The 16,337-nt window shown below is 36.3% G+C and overlaps 1 protein-coding gene and 1 pseudogene across 6 annotated transcripts in view; one reads left to right on the top strand and one right to left on the bottom strand.

Annotated features, from left to right (window-relative positions):
- The window catches only part of Anks1b (ankyrin repeat and sterile alpha motif domain containing 1B), a 1,073,357-nt gene extending 1,060,289 nt beyond the window's left edge, over positions 1 to 13,068 (bottom strand). For all 6 annotated transcript variants that reach the window (XM_026398716.2, XM_026398722.2, XM_026398739.2 and 3 more), the window contains exon 1: positions 12,935 to 13,068. In XM_026398716.2, the coding sequence (XP_026254501.2) occupies positions 12,935 to 13,068 (134 nt within the window). The remainder of the gene's footprint in view (positions 1 to 12,934) is intronic.
- LOC113190010 (U2 spliceosomal RNA) lies at positions 525 to 664 on the top strand (annotated as a pseudogene).
- Positions 13,069 to 16,337: the final 3,269 nt, after the last annotated feature.

The raw sequence follows: 16,337 nt of genomic DNA, 5'->3' as shown, positions 1-16,337 counted from the left end.
AAAAAAAAACAAAGTCACACTTGTGAACTTTCGTGCCCTAGCAAAATTAACTACTACTATATAGTTATTTATTTTATTAGGTAATTTTTATAAGGGCCTAGAGAAGAGTCTGTTTTTCTATCCTCCAAAACAATATCACCATACTGAATATATAGTATATACCCCCCGAAATATCTGTCAATTAATGATTTAAAAAGAAAGAAAATATTCAGGATAGGCTTATTAGGAACCAATTAACCTAATGGATGATAACATAGCACAACTTTAATAGAATACAATCTCTTTCTCTTCAAATTAGTTTTGTGAGGAAAGCAGAAGAAACAAATGCTAAATATTTTGTCACCAGTATCTCTCCTAGAAGTAGAAAAAACCAATCACCTCTGGAATCAGATAACTAGCCAAACAATATCATGCCCTAATTGCCTGTACTCCTGCCTGTAGTCACTCTACTTAAGGTTTGGGTTAAAACAATGTACCTAAAGAAGTACATATCTTTAGGAAATCTATAATTAGTACTTACTATTATGATTTCTGGGCCTTTTGGCTAAGATCAAGTGTAGTATGATTATGAATTATAATTATGCATATATACTGACTGTTCTTTATGGCCATTAATGTCTAAGTAATAAGAATAAGTATTTTATTCCCTACTACTTGACAAACATTGCACTATTTCATTATAATTACTGTACTCCACCCTTATCCAGGGAGGATATGTTCCAAGACCCATGACAGATGCCTGAAACCTCAGATGGTACATATACTGTTTTTCTCCTCTATACATACATAACTTATGATAAAGTTTGATTTATAAATTAAGTACAATAAGATTAACAACAGCAATAATATACTATAATAAAGTTATTTTAAACTTAAGAATTGTTTACTTATATCATTTTCCATTTAATATTTTCAGACCATGGTTGACAATGAGTAAGTGAAACTTACTTAGAAATAAGGAGACTGAAGCTCAAAGAAGTTAAATAATTTGCCTAAGGCTCAAAGTCCATTGCATTCAAAATCAAGACTAGGACATTACACATTCCATTCTGCTATTCCTTTCATTTACTGTTCTAAAAAGTGGAGATATAAATCAGGATTAAATAAAATACAATATAGAAAACTTTTCATGAATGGAGTTATGAGTTTCAGGTTAAAGAAGCCAAAGAATACATCAGAACTACAAGAGAGAGAAAAGTATAGCAAAAGGATTAGAGGGACCTGGTTCCCTGGGTTTTCTACAGAGGTTCATGCTAGAGTTGACAAACCCCCAAGTTAATCATGAGCTTAAAAATGAGTTAACTATGGATTCAGATTTATTGGCTTGAAAGATATGAATCATAAAATGAAGACTATGGTGAACACTGTATTTTCCTTTTTTGTGTAAGAAAGAAGAGGTGAGAAATAAACCCACGCACATGGGATGAACCCACCTCTGAAGACAACCGATGTTAGACAACATCAAGCACCCAAGAAATTTTTGGTAAAACAATCTGTTTTAAAATGAAAAGAACTCACAATGAAGTATTTTGAAGCATCTTTACCTAACTTATTTTTTTAACTCAATTCATTTTACTGTTCATGTGCTATCATAAACAAGCTTAAAGTAAAATAGTGCCCTTACTAAGAAAACTATATGATAAGCATAAACAAAATTGAGAAATAGTTTGCAACTGAAATATGTCACTATAAAATTATGTGACAGCAGAAGGGTGCTTGCCTAGCAAGTGCAGAGTAATGGGAGCAATCCTCAGCACCACATAAAAATAAATAAATAAAATGGAGGTATTTAATTTATTATTTTAAAAAAATCAAAAAATGTTTGCAGAAAAAGTAATTTAATTATATACTGAAAATGTATTGGTATTTTCTTACCTTAATCCAGGATATATACTGATCCTTGTGTAACCAGGCAGTAAAATAGCACATAAAAAAAGATACCTGGGATCAGAAATACCTAAATTTAAATCTTGAATATATTATTTACTGGCTCCATAACTTGGGCAAGTTATTCAATTTTTCTGATCTTTAACCACATGTAAAAATGGTCTTGGTAATAAAGACCTTGAGGATTATTGTGAAGATTGGATATAAAGAAGTTAGCGTATCTGGGACGCACATACACCAGCAAATACTCCAAATCATATTCTATATTTCTATACATTATTATTGTATATACTGATCCTTCTGCCTAAAATATTCTTCTCTCATACTTGTCAGCCTAGCAAACACCTACTCATCCTAAAAGTTCTCTAAAGTTTCCCCTGAGTACCTCTACCAGGTAGAATTAGAGGTGCCCTAGTGCTCTTATAACTTTGTTTGATACTTCCACTGCAGCATATATTACACTGTATATTAACTCTTTGTTATATGACTGTCCCATTGTCATTGTTGTCAGTTTCCTATAAAATTCTGATTGATTTGTTGATTAGTTGGATGTATTTGGTTGGCTGATAAGTTTCATCTAAGTATACCCTGGTATGCTGCAGGGAAACACACACACACACACACACACACACACACGGCGGGGAGGGTTAAGAAATAGTTAATCACTGTAATCTTTGCTTTCCCACAGCCTTGATGATGTCTTCACAGTCAGTTTCTATCAGTCTTCAGAATGACAGACCACTCTGATGAATAACCAAAGCAAACCAACAGAAAACAACTCTGTGCTAGGCTACTCACTACTGGAGCTTACTAAGCCAAAGAACATCCCTGCATAATTCCTCTTGCTCGCCCAAACACACTCCCACTCACTCCAGTGTCTCCACACTAGCAGTAAAAATCTACACAGAGATAATTCTGTAAGTAAATATACTAGTTTTTTAGTATATTCAAAACAATACTATATTTAGCATATCTGTATGATACATAAGCCATTTCAAATGCAGATTAGTAACTAGAGGTATCAAACAAGAACCTCAAGTAGCTAAGAATAATTTAAGCAGAAAGAAAACTAAAATTAATGCAGAAGAATACTAAATGGGATCCAGGGGTTAGAACTTCATATGCCTTCTCGGTATAGTAAAACAAATTTATTTTGTATGGCAACACACACATGTAATACAAGGAAGTTGAGGCAGCAGGATTGCAAGTTCAAGGCCAGCCTCCGCAACAAAGCAAAATGAAAAGAAATGAGAAGGTAGCTCAGCGTTAAAGTACCCTTGGGTTCAATCCCAGAACCAAAAAGTTGAAAAGTTAATTCATAACCTAGATACTAAAGTCAACTTGCAACATGAATTTTTTTAATAAAAAGAAATCGGTTTAAAATAATTCAAATCTCAAACATCTGGGATGAAAGCTCTTACATAATTTTATTTCATAGCTTGTCACTTGTGATTATATAATAAATATAACAAATCTAAGGAATAACTTCTGGAAATAAGCATATGTTGATATATAAAATGAGTACATATAGATCTGATAAAAAGCTATAGGAATTTGGGCTGGGATTGTGGCTCAGCAGTAGAGCACTCGCCTAGCACAGGCAGGACCCGGGTTCGATATCAGCATCACATAAAAAATAAAGGCATTGTTTGTGTCCATCTACAAAAAAGATTCTCATTCTCTCTCTCTCTCTCTCTCTCTCTCTCTCTCTCTCTCAAAAAAAAAAAAATTTAAGAAGTTATAGGAATTAAATAAGAAGCATTTTAAAAAGCCTCTCAATTATCAATATTATCAGTGCTATGTCCCTATCAATCCTTTCCTCTACAGCCTTATAAAAGGAAGGATAAATGCTCACTCCCTCTTGTAAACCAGATAAAAGCAACTCCATTAGAATGCTCTACTACCAAACTTCATAAATGTACTATTTTGTTTGGCATAAGATTTAGTTACCTCTTTAAGTTAAAATATTAAAAGAACATCTTCCTAAAAGCTTTAGCAGTTGCACTTCTCTATGAATTAACTGACATCTGCCATAAGTAGTTTTTGGAGTAAAGACAGGAAAGAGACAGGCCTGGTTCCATCAGGTTGGGGAGAAATAAATATTGAGGTAAACATGAAACTAGAGATGTTGAAAGCTAACTCTGTAGACCTCTCAATCTTCAAGGCCCAATATTTGCTTTTCTTGATACACTTTTCACTATACAATCCCTTCCAGCTCTAACAAATTTTGCTTCCTTTAGGAAAGAGCTGTCTCCAAAACCACAGCCAAAGTGAACATGTAGTAATTAGAAAAGACTTTTTTCTAGAAAAAGTGATTTGGATGGGAAAGTTAGAGGAAATGCAGTATGAGAACAAAAACATCAAGCAGGTAACAGGAAATGAGGTTGATTGTCTAGGCCCACAACCATCAGACAAGACTTGACCCACAATGATTAAAAACAAAAATGGTAACCAATCTAAGAAGACTGTTTCATATCACTTAACTAGAAGTAATTAACTATGTTAAATAAAGTTACTCTCACAATACAATTTGGATTCTATCTAAATAACTCTATAGCACAAATGAATCAAAGTTCTATATTAAAGTTAGATCCATGAAGACATGACATTTAATAAGCAAGCACTATCAATAAGTAACAGATTCAGAAATCAACACTCTCTGGACACTTTAAAAGAAACTGAAAAAATAAAAATTTATCTTTTGATCATCTTTTTTTAAATTTGTTCTAATTAGTTATATATGACAGTAGAATGCACTTTGCGCATCATACATAAATGGAGTATAACTTATCATTCTTTTGCACTTTGCGCATCATACATAAATGGAGTATAACTTATCATTCTTCTAGTTATACATGATGTAGAATCACACAGGTCATGTAGTCATATATGCACATAGGGTAATAATGTCTGATTCATTCTACTTTCCTTCCTATTCCCATACCCTCCCTCCTCCCTTCACTCCTGTCTAATCCAAAGTTACTCTATTATTCCCTAGCCCCACCTGTTTTATTGTGAATTAGCATCCAAATATCAGAGAAAACATTTGGCCTTTTGTTTTTTGGGATTGAATTATTTCACTTAGCATAATATTCTCCATTCTCCAGCTCCATCCATTTACCAGCAAATGCCATCATTTTGTTCTTCTTTTAAGTCTGAATAATATTCCATTGTGTATATATATATATCACATTTTCTTTATCTCATCTGTTAAAGGGCACCTAGGTTGGTTCCATAATTTAACTATTGTGATCTGAGCTACTATAAACATTGATGTGGTTGTGTCACTGTAGGACACTGATTTTAAGTCCTTTGTATAACCTGAGGAGTTCGATAGCTGGGCCAAATGGTGTTTCCATTCCAAGTTTTCTGAGGAATCTTCATACCACTTTCCATATTGGTTGCATCAATTTGCAATCCCACTAGCAATGTATGAGTGAGTGTACCTTTTCCCCCCACATCCTCACCAACATTGTTATTTGTATTCTTGATAATTGGCACTCTGACTGGAGTGAGATGAAATCTTAGTGTAGTTCTGATTTGCATTTCTCTAATTGGCATAGATGTTAAACACGTTTTCATATATTAGTTAATCGACTGTATTTCTTCTTCTGTGAAGTATTTGGTTCATTAGCCCATTTACTGATTGGGTTTTGTTTTGTTTTGTTTTTTGTGTTATGTGCTTTGAGTTCTTTATATATCCTAGAGATTAGTGTTCTGAAGTGCATAAAGATTTTCTCCCATTCCATAGGCTCTCCCTTCACATTACTGATTGTTTCCTTTGCTAAAAAGCTTTTTAGTTGAATGCATCTCATTTACTGATTCTTTATTTTACTTCTTGCACTTTAGAAGTCTTGTTAAGAAAGTCAGATCCTAAGCCAACATGGTGAAGATTTGGGTAGACCATACTTTTTGATCCACCCTCAAAAACCAATTTCAAGCCTCACTCAGATTTAAAATTCATTGGGTTTTCAACTGGCATCATGCCTCTGGCCTCCTATTAGATTTATCAGACATTTTCATCACACACACAAGAACGAACTAGAAAACAGATGAGTATTCTGTATAAATTCTTGCTTTTTCAAATATAAAATATTCTCTTATCAACATGAGTAATCAAAACTCACAGTATTTTAATTAACTAATACCATTCTGCAATATGTTCAAACCAGAAACCAAAGACACACTAAAATATATTAAATGTGAAATAACTTCAGGTTCCATAGGTTTAAATTAGTTTTTTCTAACCCTTGATTTACATTACAGTCAGCTTCCATTTCTAGTTAAATACCCAGAAAGAATGTTCTATAATAGGTTTTTGGAGAAATTTTTCCAAAATTACCTCAAATACATAATAAATTATTCAGTATACAATGGAAGTAATCAAATTGTTTACTGTCACCTGTGAGGTTAAACTGCTAAAGGCAACAACAACACTGCTGAATATCGTACACTTCTACCTTAATGTCAGAGAGGACTTGCTCCACCATTCCATCCATGATAAGAAATCAGTGAGACACACACATTAACAACTGTGCAATATAAAGATGAACAGGATGAGTACTAGTCACTGCCTAGCTGTCCTAATTCACTGAGACATCCATCGCTCTCAGGGTTTTGAAGAGGGAGTTTGAAAATCCTGCTTAGTAGAGAAAGAGGTCAACACCAAAATTCCCTCTCCTGGCTCCTTATTTCCCATGATGCAGCTGGCACTGTTCACTCTGGCAGACACAGCTCCCCGAACATAATAGTGCAATCACCGCCTCAAACATCATTACTATCTAAAATAGATAACCCACTTGCAACTTGACTATTTTTATAGACATAACATTTTCATGAGGCTTGACTGCTCTATTTGTGACTTATTCTGTTTAACCAATGCAGCTTCCCTAAAAGTAAATTTCTTATGTTAGAGTACCAATAACCACAACTGGCCAAATTATGAACATTACTATGCTTCCTGGTTGCTTCTTAGCTCCTTGTACCCAGCACCAAAAACTTCACGAGTGGAATCCTAAATCTGAAACATGTATAAACTCTCTGGTCTATCTGCCTTTGGTGATGAGAAGATCCCCCACACACACTCTTCTTATTGATCTAACTTTTCCACTCGTGTATCTTAAGAACTGGATCCTTTATGTTGAACAAGAATTTACTAAATATACATTATGTATTATTCAACTCTGGAGCATTAAAAAAAGCAAGTAACTATAAGGTATTAACAAACTTTTATTGCTTTATTAAAATACAAATAATTCTTAATACTACAGTCAGTTAAAAAAATGCACTATTTAAATGAGAATTATTTTTGCTTAGACTAAAAGGTAGCTATGACAAAGAGCAGTGCCACACACCTATAAGATAGTGACTGGGAAGATGGAGGCAGGAGAATCACAAGTTCAAGGACAGCCTCAGCAATTTAGTGAGACCCTGTCTTAAAATAAAAAGGACTGGCAATGTAATTCAGTGGCAAACTGGGGGGGGGGGGGGGGAGGAGGGGAAATAATAATTTTGCAGCTGTCTCATAAAAGATACAAGTTAAACAAAATGAAATTTTGTATATAATCTAGAGGATGAAAAGCAGGGAGGCAACTCAATCTAAGTAAGTACCCAGATGAGTTCTGATGAGCTCATATTTCTTTAAGCATCAGAGTGGTAAGGGATATAACTGAAAACAAACACAAAAGAGAAATAAATACTTTCCCAGGAAAAATGCTAATGCTATTTCAACTAAGTTTGAAAAACAGGGAGGTATGATAGTTCATAACATAACCTTAAGCTCCAACAATATAAACTGTGGATGGTTTTAGACCACAGAAGAATATTCTCTTATATCTAACAGTGCCAACAATCTGATTCTTCCCAACTTTTATTTGGCTTTTGTCTTCCCTATTGAGAATTATTTTCAAACTACAAAGGATAAACAAATAAGGAGATTATTAAAGCTCCAAACAGAAAGATCATAAGAGACACTTAGCTGCTTTAAATGTGTGTTAAAGATCTAGACCCAGAAGAATTAGATGCAAGAAGCTAAAAAGAATATTCATAAAAGCTAGGAATTATCAATGGCTCACTACCAGAAACAAGTTATAATAAACATCCTGATTTTGGTGGAACTTATACTATTAAAGCAATAGATCAAAGTATTGCCATAAACAGAACATGGCATGAATTTAAGAAAGGCAATGAACAAACTACCTCACTATATTCTCACAAGTATAATGCAGAGAAGTAGCTGACAGTTCTATTAAGTGGCACAAATGTAGGGAGAAATACTATGCATAAAAATTGATACTTTTAAATTTAAACTAAGATGAAGAGATTCATTGGGGATATATTATGGTGTGTTGTATACCACTTATAGAAAACATTAAATCTACAGATGAGGCAGAGGAGACAAGTTAATATGCTGATAGACTTATTAGTTTAAAGATTTAGATATATTACAAAACAGGCTAAAACAAATAAGATGAAATGTAATACGAATAATTTAAGTTCAACCAATACTTTTACAAACACCAGGAGAGAGAATATGTCTTCACAGGTCATTGAGGGGGGAAAAAAAATACCTGGAAGTTTTAATTGACTACATGCTCAGTGTAAACCACACCATTTCATGGCTTAGAAAATCTTGATTTGTAGGTAGGTCTTAAATCAATAAGGAGGTAATAATTTCATTGTATCATGTTATAATAAGCTACCATTTTAACTGCATAATACATATTCATTGTAGAACATCTGAAATGCAGATAAGAAAAAGAAATTAAAGATTACCCACAATCCCACTAAAGATGAATATTAGCTCCATTCTGGTGTTTTATCATCCCAGACTACTTTACACACATCATAAATGTTCACATACATTTTTTTCTTATAAAAATAGGATCATATTAGGCTGGGGTTGTGGCTCAGTGGTGGGGGCTTGCCCAGCACATGCAACACCCTGGGTTCGATCCTCAGCACCACATATAAATAAATAAAATAAAGGTATTGTATCCAATTACAACTAAAAATATATTTTTAAAAAAAATAATATTATACTATGAATGCTCTTAATCCTTTTTTCTTTTTTTTTAATTCAACAGTATGTCCAGCCCTACTATTTTCTATACTGGTCAAATGGCATCCAGGGAATATTGTTCATTTCCTGTCACTATATTTTAAGAAAGTAATTCCCAAATTTAAGAATATGCAAAGAAGGAGCTGGGGTTGTAGCTCAGTGGTACAGCACTTGCTTAGCACATGTAAGGCACTGAATTCAATTCTCAGCACCATATATAAATAAATAAATAATAAAGGTCTATTAACAACTAAAAAATTTTTTTAAAAAAAAGAATATGCAAAGAAGGCCAAGAGTAGTGGAAAAAAAATGAATACTTAAGGTCTTAACACCTAGGATATATTGTCACATAACAGGCAAGGAAAATGAGAATTCTTCCACAAATTAACTAAATACATGCACCCAAAGAACTGTCCTGATAAATGAATTAGACTACTTCATATTGACCCAATACAGGTGCCGACTACTGGAAGCTACAGGAAAGTAAATGAATTTTTTAAATAATAAGAGCTATGGGAAAGAAATGGAATAGATCTAGTCACTGGGAGATTTAACAGGGTTAGAATAACTAATCAGAAAGTGATGTTATACAGGAAATTTCTGCACTGAGTGAGAAGTTGAATTAAAGAGCCATTTCTATTTGAAGATTCTATGATTCCAATGAAAAATTGACTTGGAAATTTACTTCCAGTCTAATATAAAGCAAATCTTTAGTAATTCAGGCTTTAGGAAATAGAATCAAACAATAAACGCCACCATTATATACAACTATAATGCACCAATTAAAAAAAAGTAGAGGAAAAAATAGTCTCATGTGCTTTAAAGATACATGAGAATAACACTAATGATGAACACCTATGTGCTTAACATTTTTCATTTATTACTTTATACCACATTTAATCCTTACAATAACCCTATGTGACAGGTACTATTATTATCTCCTCTGTAGAAAAGGATAGTGAGGATTAGAGAGGTTTTTATGTTTACTTAAAAGCATTGTTACTTTTGCTGAAAATGACGGGGTCACCCAAGCATACCTGACTATCTGTCATACAGTTACTGCTCAGTTAGTACATAATAAGTAATTGAAAGCATCTTCAGCAAAGTTCTTAGCTGGTAAACCCTCATAGGGCAGTCAATATTTTCTTAATTAGAAAAGAATTGATGATTTTTAAATTTAACTATTAGTAGCAAAAAAATGTTCAAACTGGACTATCTAAATTGTCCATCTACCTTAAATTTTTGTGAATAAAAATAAATCCTGAATAAGATTTAAGATCTGTTAAAGGGGCTGGGGCTGGGGCTCAGTGGTACCGCACATGCCTAGTATGTGTGAGGCACTGGGTTCAATTCTCAGCAACAAGTATTAAAAAAATAAAGATCTATCAGCAACTAACTATATATGTGTGTGTGTATATATATATATCTGGTAAAGCGAATGTGAATCACTAAATTTCAAATCCTTGGCATTACTAATTAAATGATCTTGGGCATGTTATTAATCTTCCTATCTCTTTAGTTCTCCATCTATAAAATTAGAATCAATTTCTTATGGTTGACATAAGAAATGAATAAGATGATACATGGAAGTATTTAGCATAGGGTCTGACACTACTACTACACAAGTAATAAAGCAGGTAGAAAAAAGTGCCAAACCTATTCCACAATTCATTTCAAAATATTAAAATATTTCTAAGTGTCATTAGGCTAGTTGAGGAGGGGGGAGTCACATTTTCCATTATTCTATAGATATCTTTTTTTAATATTTTATTTTTATGTGGTGCTGCTAGTGCCTACCGTGTGCTAAGCAAGCACTTTACCACAACCCCAGTCCAATATCCTATATATTTCTAGTGACAATCATCGTAAAATAAAGTGATAGCTAAGTAAAAAGTGTCTTGTAAGAAATTTTATTTTATTCAAAGGATCACCCAAAGAATTACAATTTCAATTCTGATTTTCTTTGAAGATCCTATTTTAGTTGTTTATTCAGGGTGAAACAGATAAATGCAAATTTAAATGTTATTAGTTTCGAATTTTACAACTTCATTCAAATTACTTAATGAACTTTTCTTTTAGTTTGTTTTCCATGTGCATTCCTGTTATAAAGCTATTGCTCTACCTCTGACAAAACCAGCAAAAGAGAAAACCTACTATTTGAGATGTATACTGTTATTCACAATTTTGGCACTTTATTTGCTGTTTACCATCATTTAATAGTTGGTATCTTACTCCTAAACTTTGACATCTATTCTTTTTTAAAAAATGACCCAACTGGGAAAGGAGCATTTGAAAGATGTCTGCCTTTGAATTCTGTCACAGTCTTTTTAAAATACCATTTGCCTGGATGAAATTAACCGAAGTTCTCACTGTTCTCAAAGAATTCTTTAGTTGTTTTCAAACAAACTGTTTTGAAAAACTTCTTTCAGCATTAAAGTCTAGCCTTAATGATTTTTATAACTAATGTAACCCCTGAGATTTACATCACTTATAACTTAAAATTGTAACTAGATAAACTTTTTCAATAAATTACCAGTGACTAAAGGCAGTTATGAGAACTGTAGTCTGAAATATGCATACATAGGCTACTTGTTTTTGAAAGCAAAAATTTATTTAAAAAGAGCTTACACACAAGTCATCATTTCTAAGACTTATTTAAAAATATATGGTATATTCATTATTCTGAGGTAACTGTCATTCCAATAAAATGTCATCGTCAATGAGTACGTATGATAACATACGGGGCTTTTAAAACTCTCATCAAACTATTTTCCAACTAAATTTAATTCACTGTAATATGAACTTTTCATTTTCACTATTAGCAGTATCGTAATTAATTGCACTGACCACTACAACCTACGAGAACCCATGCAAAGAACACAATGTCATCACTCAAAAGTTTGTATGAAGCCCTGCCAAGAGTAAAAAGGAAGTTTTTAAAAACCAAGAAAATCACTTGGGATTTTTAAAATTTTTACAAGTATAGTTGGATTGCTTAAGAGATGTTGTGAGGTGAGGATATGATAACTGATGTCTCCAAAAATACTCAGGACAAACTGAACAGCCATGATTTGAGAAATAAAATAACTTTCCTTGAATTTTATGGAGTAAATGCTATTCAGGAGTCCTCCCTCCCAGCTGAGTTCATTTGTCCATCAATTCAACTTTTAATAGTTTCTCAAATATGCAAATCAACTCTGCTATCTCTAAGGTACTGCCTGCTGAATAAAGACCTTGACATTTTTTTAAATGTCGTCTTAAAAAGATTCTTCAAGCAAGATTCGTCTCACCTACAACACCTTCACATTAAAAGGCCTCTAGTATATTCTACACATACTATCCCAATCCAGACCAAGCATCTTGCATCCAGAGATAATAATCAAGTTTATGTGGAGGTGATTAAAAGTGTTGCTGGGGCTGCATAATCTGCCTCATCAAGTTTTACACACTCCCAGAGTTGATGACATCTCCTCAGGTTCACTTTCTTCATTTTGTGGGGGTCACAACCCCAGAGCACAGCAAATGCCTTCTGCAAGAGAAGGTAGCAGCAACCCGAGGCTGTGGCTTTGGCAGGATAATTGCATGCACGCAATAGCTTCTCTGTCAGTTTCATTTAAATAAACCAAAAAAAAAAAAAAGAGGGGGGCTAGCTTGAAGCTGCAAATATATTTAAAAAAAAAAAAAACAGTGATGGAAATCCGATTTTCTTCAAACCACACTGGTACATACACAAGTTCTGCAACACAGCTCAGAAAAAAAAGTAGCTGGCTGACGCATTGATGGAAGGCTATTTTAAAATTACTCAAAGAATCTAAGGCATCAATCTGGGAGTCTCATGCCTCCTCTCCATACACACAGTCTGTTTTCCTACCTAATTTAAGAATGAAACGCTGGCAGCCACCAGGTGCAAAAACCGTGAGGAGGAGGATGTATCCATCACAATGCATAACCAGGGGTGCCATCCCCAGAGCTGATGCCCGTCCTTACCTTAGCAGATTAGACAGGGGCAGGGGTCCGGATCCACCGCCCAGGATCCCTCCTTTCCTGCCAGACAGGAGTTTCTCCACCAGAGCCACATTTCCAGTGCGAGCAGCTTCCAGCAGCTCCTGGTCCTTCCCCATAGTCCCTCACCGACTCCCCCAGAGTCCTTTCCCTCCTCGGGTCCTCCTCCCCGCCCACCCCCACTCCCCGAAATCCAGGGCTCTCCCGCCCCACCCTAAAATAATGCAAGCGCTTCAGCCCGGAGATATCCCTGCAGCCCACGCGGAGAACACAACGCTCTCCTCTTCGGGGCGCAGCTTTTACAATGGGGACCAGACCATGTCCTGGAAGAGGGGCAGGCGGAGCTGGGAGCCGCGACGCGCCCCTACAGCCACTCCCCCGAATTTCCAAGGCCTGGTTCCCGCGGGTGGGGCGTGAAGGGCTAGGGGGTCGGGGGTGCTTTTGAGGAGCTGGAGGGGGTGGTAGGACTGAGGAGGAAGATGAGGACTGAGGCGGTCGGAGCAGCAGGAGGAGACTGTCCTCGCTGGAAGCGGAGCACAGCGAATGACCACGGCGGCCCGCGAGCCCTCACGCCGGGCCCGGGTTCTCCTCAGCTTCCGCGCCGGCCGCCTCGGCCGTTACGCGGCGGCGGCGTCCGCGGCCCGCAGCGGGGAGGAGCGGAGCGCGGCGGCGGCGGCTCGCGCGGCCCTGGCCCGCGCCGAGGCAGGGCGGTGCGGGCGAGCCGCGGCGGGCGCGTGCCGAGGGCGGCGGCGGCGCCTCCCAGGCCTGCGCGCGAGGGGCGTGTGCGCGCGGGCAGGTGCGGCCCGCGGCGCGGCCCGAGGGGGCGGGGGCGGGGGCGGGGCGCCGGCGGGAGGCTCGCTCCCCCTCGGTGGGCGGGGAGCCTCCTCCTCCAGTCTCCTTGGGAGAGGTTTAACTCTGTGAAGACTGGCGTCCTCCCGGTGGCCGCGATGCCTCCTTGGCCCCATGGCCCCGGACCAAGACGGTGATAGTCAGGCCGCTTTGGTGCTGGGAAGGGGCCCTTCAGCAACCGCTTCTGACCCGCATTTCGCCCTCCCCGCCTCACTTCTCCCAGGGAGTCCCAGATATCTGCCCTTGTTTAGAAGGAAGAGGTTGTTTTATCCTAGTTTCTGTGGCACTGGCCACTGAGCAGTTGTGACTGTTCCAGTTTTTCTGGGGTCGTTCATCAGCTTATATTTCAGTTGGGCTTTGGAGATCTGCTGACTTGTAAAAATACCAGAAAAGAGGCTCTCATTGAAAATTCCTCCACATCCACAGTGGGAAAAATATAAATGGGCATGGATGAGAGAGCCACTTTAATTAGCATGTATCATCAGCAATTCACTGTGTGTGGTTGGCTTGATTTCATTAGTTGCTCTCCCTGCCAGTGGTGGAGAACGCGTTTATTTTCTTTTGAAACTTCTTGTGACACCTTGGCTGCCCATTGTCCTTGGAATAGACTTCATAAATGTGAACTTGTTGATAATCAGTTGATAGGAAGGGAGCATAATAGGCACTTTGCTTCCACCAACCCGGTGATCTGCATATAATTACTGTATATTCATTTTAGAAATAAAGAAGTAGTGGCTCAATGAGTTAATTGAAATTCTTAAGAAGCCACACAGAGTAATTGGCTAATTCAGAACTGAACCCCAGAACTGACGCACTCCAGAATCATTCACCTGGGCCCCACTCTTCCCAATACACCTTCCTGCCCCAATGGAAAAGTAAAATAGGCAGATAATAATTACTGCAAACATTTGAAAAGCAGCTACTACATACAAGACACTGTGCTATGTGCTTTCCATATTTTTATCTCAACCTTCATAAAAATCCCAAGAGATGGGTACCATTTTATCCCTTAAATGAAACAGATGAACCCAAGATCATGCAGTTGGAAAGTAACACAGCCAAGACTCAAATCCAGGTCTGCCTGCTATAGGCCAAGATCTTACGTAACTAACAGGCAAACTCAAAAGATATTAAAAGATAAATAACAAAAATTATTTAAAATGTTTTTTATGGAATTTAGTGTTCTGAGATTTCATTTGAATGATCAGAAATATTAGTTAAATCATGACAACTCATTGGAGGCTTTCTGAAGGATGTAAATTTTTGAGCTAGTGTGTGGTTTTACTTTGGTTTCTTGTTTTAGAATCTGTTTTGATGATAAGGTGATATATGATCCCTGGCATAATGGGACTAGCAAAACAGTTAAATAAACAAGCCGTAAGGATCCATCAGATTCATTTTGAACACGGCATAGGGAAATCCTTCTTCGCCTTTCCTAATGTTGCCACCTAAGCAGAACATAACTTTCCTGGAATATACTGTTAGTATTCAATTGAGCAGAGCAAAGGGGGAAAAAAATCACCAACATTTTTCACAAGCAACATTTAATCATGGATGAATTAGTGATTGGAGGCTCCTGAGTCATCATTATCAAAATCATGCAACCTCTGAGGAGAGACCCTTAGTAATGATTTACTCAAAGGATTCTAGGCACTCTCTGACGTATGATGCTCAAAGGCAATTTTTCAACTCTACACTTTTTTTGTTGTAGTTGTTTTTAGTTACCTTTTAGCTTCTTTATGAAAAGAACAAAGGTTTTGGCTGCATGGGAATTAACAAGCAAATTGAAAGTGAAAGCATTCTTCCAAAAATTAGAAGAGGATCAACAAATATCCAGATTTTTTAAATGTCCATATTTCCTCAAGATGTTTTGAATCTGTGAATGGCAGAAAGAGTCAGAAAATCTTGGAAACTAATTAGACAAAAGATAAATTAGGTTTTATATCCGATCTCCACTAGTATTGCCAGTCCCAATATTCTGTGCCTATAAAGAAATATGTAATATTTGTGTAATATGTAAGTGTGTAATATGTAGATTCTTCACTTTGTCTCATTGAATTCTGACAATAGGGCTTAAGGTAGATATAATTTTTGCAGAAACTTAATTCCTTATTTTAGTTGTATTTTTATCACTTATTTTAAATTCTCATATACACAAAAATAATTCTCAGTATGTTTTCACAAATTGAGAATTGTTGCTCATATATATATATTGCAAGTAACTCAAGGTGGGATTGATTAATAAAAGAAAAGACTATGTGTTTTTTTTCTTCTCACTAGAAATGAGAAGTAAGGCAAAGACAAAGCAAACATGGAAGTATTTGCAAAATAAATAAATAAATAAATAAGACAGAAAAGTCATTTAAGGAACATGAATCCAAATCAGTTTCAGAACTATATACCAAGATCTGTTTGCAGTAAGGAAAAGGAAAAGATGATGTCTTGTAATGTGAAGTTATTAACTAAGCTGAGATAGAATAGCCCTGCAATTTCAATGGAGTTAGAAAATACCTACTTTCCACCTCTAAGGCCCTGAAGT

The sequence above is a fragment of the Urocitellus parryii genome, chromosome 5, assembly GCF_045843805.1.
Source record: "Urocitellus parryii isolate mUroPar1 chromosome 5, mUroPar1.hap1, whole genome shotgun sequence".
NCBI classification, from domain to species: domain Eukaryota; kingdom Metazoa; phylum Chordata; class Mammalia; order Rodentia; family Sciuridae; genus Urocitellus; species Urocitellus parryii.
Note: the sequence above shows the minus strand (reverse complement) of the source record. Positions and strands in the feature narration are given on the sequence as shown.